At 37.2% G+C, this 7,500-nt stretch overlaps 1 protein-coding gene across 1 annotated transcript in view; it reads right to left on the reverse strand.

The window, feature by feature from the left end:
• Window positions 1-7,500, reverse strand: part of LOC113822555 (anoctamin-7) — a gene marked incomplete in the record, with an annotated part of 71,128 nt that overhangs the window by 37,232 nt on the left and 26,396 nt on the right. The window contains 9 exon segments of the mRNA XM_070125544.1: window positions 72-205; window positions 440-645; window positions 1,738-1,828; window positions 2,078-2,206; window positions 2,702-2,868; window positions 3,955-4,057; window positions 4,478-4,570; window positions 4,767-4,987; window positions 5,879-6,136. Of these exon segments, the coding sequence (XP_069981645.1) occupies window positions 72-205; window positions 440-645; window positions 1,738-1,828; window positions 2,078-2,206; window positions 2,702-2,868; window positions 3,955-4,057; window positions 4,478-4,570; window positions 4,767-4,987; window positions 5,879-6,136 (1,402 nt within the window).

A 7,500-nucleotide genomic window follows, 5' to 3' on the forward strand; every position in this document is an offset into this window, starting at 1 on the left:
CCGTCTCAAGACAAACTATCCGAAAGCATGAAGTCCATGAGCAGCGCTTTCCTTGCAGCTGCTTCCCGCACCTGCACTCCTCGTTGAGCGTGTCGTTGGGCGCCGTCGCGAGCGTGAAGTTGACGTAGCCGCTGAGGGACCAGTCGTACTCGTACTTGTAGAGCAGCCGCGGCAGGAATTCCGATGTGAAGGCGATCAGGAAAGCCTGGTGGAGATTTAAACAATGTGTTCTGAAGGGTGGAACTGTGTTAAGATATTCTGATCATGTGAATTTTCATTTAGAAAAAAACGCACAGTATTCGGCTTTGTCTCCAAATATCTTATTTTCATCTGTATTTAAAAAAAATCAAATATTGCATTTTCGTCTGTTTGAAAAGAAAAGAAAAGAAACGAAAAACGAGTATCAAAAGTATTACATACAACAAGCAAAACATCATACATTGCTTATGACAGCCAAGTGCGCCATGAAGTCCAAGATGGTGAACCAGATGCCGATGTTCTGCGCCCGCTCGGACACGGCGCGGCGGGTCTCGCACACGAACTTCTGCGCGTCCAGCCGGATCTCCACCCAGTTGTTGAGCAGCGCGAAGAGCGGCGCCAAAGGGAAGGCCGCCACGAAGATGGTGATGAAGCCGAACTGGAGGACTGCGGGCGGGAGGAGGAGGAGAGGGTCGTCAGGGAAGGGTTAATGGTGTGCGGTGAGAGTGGGGTAAGCGGCGGGGTTTCGTCGAGTCTTGCTCAATTGCATCCATAGATGTATATTCACATTTGAATATATATACATATTTATATATATGTATATATATATATCAATATATAAATATATAAATATATATGTATATATATCAATATATCAATATAAATAAATAAATATATATATATATATATATATATATATATATATATATATATATATATATATATATATATATATATATATATATATATATATATATATATAAAGAATGAGGAAGAGAGTCAGCGATAAATATGAATATAAATATATATATATAAATATGTATATATATATATATATATATATATATATATATATATATATATATATATATATATATATATATATATATATATATACATATATATATATATATATATATATATATATATATATATATATATATATATATATACACACACATACATATATATATATATATATATATATATATATATATATATATATATATATATATATATATATATATTCATATTTATCGCTGACTCTCTCCCTCACTCTTTAAGGAGAAGAAAATGAAGTCATACATATAAAACGGCGATGGATATATTCTAAGTAATATCTTAAGACTAATCAGCTGATTAACTGATGCTTTGAACAACCAATGGCTGTCAATCACAACGCATTACTTAATCATTATATGTGCTGATTTCATTCCTGAATTTTAGCATTGCCAGAAAAGTGAAGGATTGCATAACTTTAGATTTCAACATGTATAGTTAGAACAATATGCAGAGATAGTCTGGTTGATGGATAGGTAGGAAGATTGATAGAATGACATACAGACAGATAGATAAGTAGAGAGAGGGAAAGGGAGGGAGGGAGGGAGGGAGAGAGAGAGAGAGAGAGAGAGAGAGAGAGAGAGAGAGAGAGAGAGAGAGAGAGAGAGAGAGAGAGAGAGAGAGAGAGAGAGAGAGAGAGAGAGAGAAGGAAAGAAAAAGAGAGAAAGAGAGAGAGACAGACAGACAGAGCTAACTAACCCATCTCAAGGTACTCCTGGAATAAGCCCTCGTTATCTATCAGCTGGTAGTCTGCCTCCCACCTGGTCCTCGCTTTGTGGCTCAGTTTCACCTGTAAAAAGCCTCCATGTTAATCATCATCTCGTAAAAGTGCAAATTCCCTATTTCCATTTTAATTAACATTTCACAGAGCGTTTTATTAACAATGTACACACGCATACATACTAATATATGCGTACAGACAAAGGCATATCCAGGAGGCGAGAATATGCTAACATACACACACACACATACACACACTCAAACACACAATCACAAACCACACACACACACATACAGACCACACACCACAAACACTAACCTGCTTCTTGTGCCACCAGGCTTTCATTTTAGGCACAAGAATCTCCTGTGCATTGTTCACCACCTGTTTGCCTATCATTATGACGGCCAGCTGCTGAGCCAGTTCGATCAGACATCCACCTGCTGAACACTGAAGGCAAATCCTCATTAAGTAGAAAGACGCCGGATGCAATATCAGTGAGATATTTGTGTCATGATGGCAAATATGAACCTAATAGTAGCAGGAGTGGTAGTAATAGTAATAGTAATAGTAGTAGTAATAATGATTTTAATGAAAATTAAACTACTATACTTCTACTACTAATGATAATAATGATAATCATAATGATAATAATGATAATCATAATAATAACAATAATGATGATAACAATAACTTTAACAATAATAACAATAATAACAATCACAGTAATGATATAAATAATATCACTATTGTTATTAATAACAATGATAATGACAATGATAATAAAACATTGAAAATAAAGGTGATTTTAACAATAATGATGATAAAAATGATAATGACGATGATAATGATAATCATCAACATAATAATAATGATGATAATAACAAAAAGCAACAACAACACCAATGACAGCACCGCTACCGCCACAGCCCAAGCACCACTCACGTCCTCGTTTCGAAGGCCCAAGATGCGATGGTAGTGGCCCGGGAAGCCCACGAACCGCCCCTTGAAGAAGGCGATGTAGAAGATGGACGAATAGAAATTGACGAACTGGAATATGAAGACTTTGAAGGTGAAGTTGTCCTCGAATTCCGTCTGCGTCCTGTGCATCTCTGTGGAGGACGAGGTCGGGTTAGGAGGAGGAAGAAGAGGAGGTGTTGGGTGATGGTGTGAGTGGCCGGGGGTTGTTGTGGTTGTGGTAGTGAGTGGTTATGATGATGAGTGGGAGAGCTTGTGGCTAGGATACTGAACTCGAATGTATGCCTGACTTCGAGGTAACAAGTGGGTTTTTGACATGGATATGATAGTAAATTGTGCGTCAGTATAACAAGTATTTGTCACTTGGTAGTATGAAGCTGGCAAAGAAGTTTAATAATGGCAAAGAAGTTTATGCGGCCGAGTACGGGCGTGTCACCTTAAATGCAATTGGATAATTCAATTAGCAAAAAGGGGAATAAACATGCATGGGAAGGGAGACATACGGGTGGATATTAACAGGAAAATCAACACGTTATAACGAATTCTAGTCTATGGCGTTGAGTGTATTAATATTTCTAATGACGGAGTGATGTATTTAATATTTCGTTAAAAGAAAAGAAAATGATAATTATAATATATATATATATATATTTATAATTGTTTATGAACCAACGAGTAAGACACCGAGAAAGAGAAACAACGAAGATAAAAAAATCACGTCTTGGGGTTAAAGTTCTTTGTTTCTTTGCCTAACTTAGTTTAGAAGTTGCAAGTTGCACCAACATGAACGAGACTTGAGGGAGGCGGCCGGGCAATTCAGGGAAATTGTTTAAATCCCTGTAATCAAAGTTGCTTCAGTTTACCTCAGGCGTTTAAATTTGATTGTTTTTCCATTTCTGATAATGTCCTTCTGGCTCATGTCAAGGTATGGACAGTTTCCAGCGTTAAGAAGTCTCATACCGGCAATTTCAGAAACTTATTTTTTCTTCTTTTTTATGCGATATTTGTTCATATACTGTATAGTCCCAGTACACCAATATGGTTTAATGAAAGACACGATACCATTCCCTCAGTAATCAAAAGTGTTCCATTACGGGAATTTAGGATCAGAAACCTTTATAAAAGCAGTTTCGATCTTGATATTACGATCGTCATTTGACCAAAATCCTTTTCCATGACCTTTTTTCGCCCTTTTACAGCAAGGTGTTTCAGGGACGTACCCCAGGTGGTGAGTCTGTATGCCAGCTTCTCGTAGACTCGTCCCATGCACATGATGATGATGAAGTTGACGACTGCGCCTGATAAGGACGATATAGCTTGCGCCTGGAAAAGGGGAAAGTTTGGTAAGGAAAGAGATGGATACGTGTATGAGTTCGGATTTACGCGCGCGCACACACACACACACACACACACACACACACACACACACACACACACACACACACACACACACATACACACACACACACACACACACACACACACACACACACGCACACACACACACACACATATATATATGTGTACCTAAGTACAATACTTAAGTACATCAGACACAAGTATTTTTTTATTCTTTATTTATTTATTTACTTATTTTCTAAACAGAGATCGAGAAAGGAACGAATAGGTAAATAAACACACGGAGGAGTGAAGGCCGTTCGAATAGACAGACACGAATAGATATAGGGAGATTAAAGCAACAGATTGGAATTGAATATAAATAAAATAGAGAAACCAACTGACCTGTGACCTGAGCGTATCATTTCGGAAGAGAGGAATAGACACCAATACGCGATAGATAATGACAGCTACAATGAAGATGATCACAAGACTCATCTGCAGGAAGAACATGGATTAATGGTAAAGAAACGAACAAAAAATTTGCAAAAAATAAATAATCAGCAACAGTATGCCAAATGTGTACTGATTCTAAGTTATTAATCATAGATTTTCCTCATTTCTGTTTCCTTATATTATGAAAGAAGAAAAGAAAAAGAAATGTTCTTGTCTACGCGCTGACGTCACGACCCACCATAATGAAGATGAGGCCGACGCCCGCCATGATTCTCTTCGTCCTGATGGACTTGGGGAAGGAGGGCTCCCGCACGCCCGTGATGGGGTTCCTCTCCTGCAGGGGCGCCTTGGCCGCGAACTCGGGGCGTGGCCGCTCCTCCTCCTCCTGGAAGTCCAGGCAGTCCCAGTGGTGGGCCAGGGACGCGCTCTTTCGCTTCCAGTACTCCAGGAAGGACACGGCTGCGGGATGCGCGGCGTCAGGAGTGCCAAGAAGAATATATGCACACATACATACATACATACATACATACACACTTACATACGTACATACATACATACGTACACACACACACACACACACATACACACACACACACACACATACACGCACATACACACATATGAATCGATAGATAAATAGAAACATAGACATAGAAAGATGTAGATAGAGAAATGAACAGTCTTGGACACGCATATTCACATGCATACATGTGAGGAGCACAAAAGGGCCTCCCTTCATTATTGCGAGTCCTGTATATCGTGTATTACCATTCTACACCCAAGCAAGAAAGTAGTACACGGTATAAGGAAATATTAAGCAACAGTGTAAATACGATTGTCCTAAATTGGATAAAATGTTGACTGGAACTTCCTATGAATCTTCATGAATATGTTTGTTCTTCTTTTTTCTCATGAAACCGTGAGACTCTGGATCTCCAATTTGTTACTGATACAATGCTCAAATAATCATTACCATAGAAGTGCCACAAATTTGATAAATACGCTATTAAAAATGCCCCCCCCCCTCAAGTAAATATAGCCAAGTGTGCCCTTAAACATTCAGCAATATGGTATATCAATAACAAATCATCTATTTAGCTTAGCACTGCCATATTTGTCATAGTTCGAACGACCTATTGCATTTATGTCGTCACGAACAGAATCAATATCACGGGCCCCATTTATATTTTTCCCCCAAATGTACATTCCTGAAAAAAAAACGTGGTAATAAAACACATCCTTAAATCGTCCTCCTTCACAAAAAAAAAAAAAAAAAAAAAAAAAAAAAAAAAAAAAAAAAAAAAAAAAAAAAAAAAACAGAAGACTGACGAGACGGAACAACAAACTTACCCCAAAACGACACGAAGATAGCATAGAAAACGGTGCCCGGGTGATCGAACAGGTAGGATATCCGAGCGTAAAAGCAGATATCATTCAGGTCCCAAAACTGGCACCCGAAACTCACGTTACAGAGCGGGCACATCTTGAACTGGCCTCGCTGGTCGCAGATCTCGTTGGCCGGCGTGTTGTAGTTGATGGTGAGGACGCCGTAGAGAAAGACGAGGAGGCCGACCACCGCTGCCGGCAACAGCCATCCCGTGTACAGGCCTGTGGGGGCGAGATTCGTCTGATTCCATGTATTATGCTCAATATATATATATATATATATATATATATATATATATATATATATATATAAATAAATATATATATATATATATATATATATATATATATATATATGTGTGTGTGTGTGTGTGTGTGTGTGTGTGTGTGTGTGTGTGTGTGTGTGTGTGTGTGTGTGTGTGTGTGTGTGTGCGTATAATGATAATAAACAAGGACAGTAATAACAATGATGATGATAATGCTAATGTTAATGATAATGGTAGATATAATAATGATAATGATAGAGATAATGTTAGTGATAATGACGAAGGTACTAATAATGATTATGATAAAGAAAATAATAATAGCAATCATAATGATAATAATGCTGCTCATAATAATAATATTAATAATAATGATAATGATAATAATAATAATAATGATAATACTAATGATAATACTAATGATAATAATAATAACGATAATACTACTACTACTAACAATAATGATGACAGCAACTATGAGAAAAATATAATTCAGAAGCAACAACGCAAATAACAAAAACGATAATCATCATAGAAATAAAAATATAATAACGATGATCAGAATCAGAGTGATATAAAGTGATACTAAAAATATATTATCTGACGAAGAGGAGACGGTTCCACTCCTACATCGCCTCCAGGACGCGAAAGTCTAATCTTTTTAATCAGCTGGTCCTTCATCAGTTATGTGTGTTAATTAAGAAGACAAACATATCGGATGCAGTCTTTTTGATCCATTGAGTTCAGAAATGGCCGATTGATCTGCTGATTGAATTCGATTGGGTAGATATTAATAAATAAACAAACAAAAAACTTTCATGATATTAAGACAAAGCCAAAGGTAAGATAGATACTTAGATGATTGTGTTCAATACCTAAGATGATGTAGTTAATCACAATCATAATGAAAAATAATCACCAGACTGTTCCATTAATGTGATCTGTGGGACATGGAATTAAAAAAAAAAACGATATTTGTTATTATCAATTGATTAGTGTGGACGACTCAAACAGATTAATGGTGTGTCAATATGAAAAATAGCTGATTGCATGTTTTATGACGTGCTGTTCGCGCATGAGATGAATTTCTTTGAAGGAAAATGTTTCTACATAGTCAATTTTTATTTGTCTATCCATACATATATATGTAACTAACCTTACTTTCTCTACAAAGGAGACAGGAATAAAGAGTGAGTGAGTGAAAGAGAGAGAAAGAGAGAGAGAGAGAGAGAGAGAGAGAGAGAGAGAGAGAGAGAGAGAGAGAGAGAGAGAGAGAGAGAGAGAGAGAGAGAGAGAGAGAGAGAGAGAGAGAAAGATTTCCAT

This window comes from Penaeus vannamei, chromosome 9 (genome assembly GCF_042767895.1).
Source record: "Penaeus vannamei isolate JL-2024 chromosome 9, ASM4276789v1, whole genome shotgun sequence".
Classification (NCBI taxonomy): Eukaryota; Metazoa; Arthropoda; class Malacostraca; order Decapoda; family Penaeidae; genus Penaeus; species Penaeus vannamei.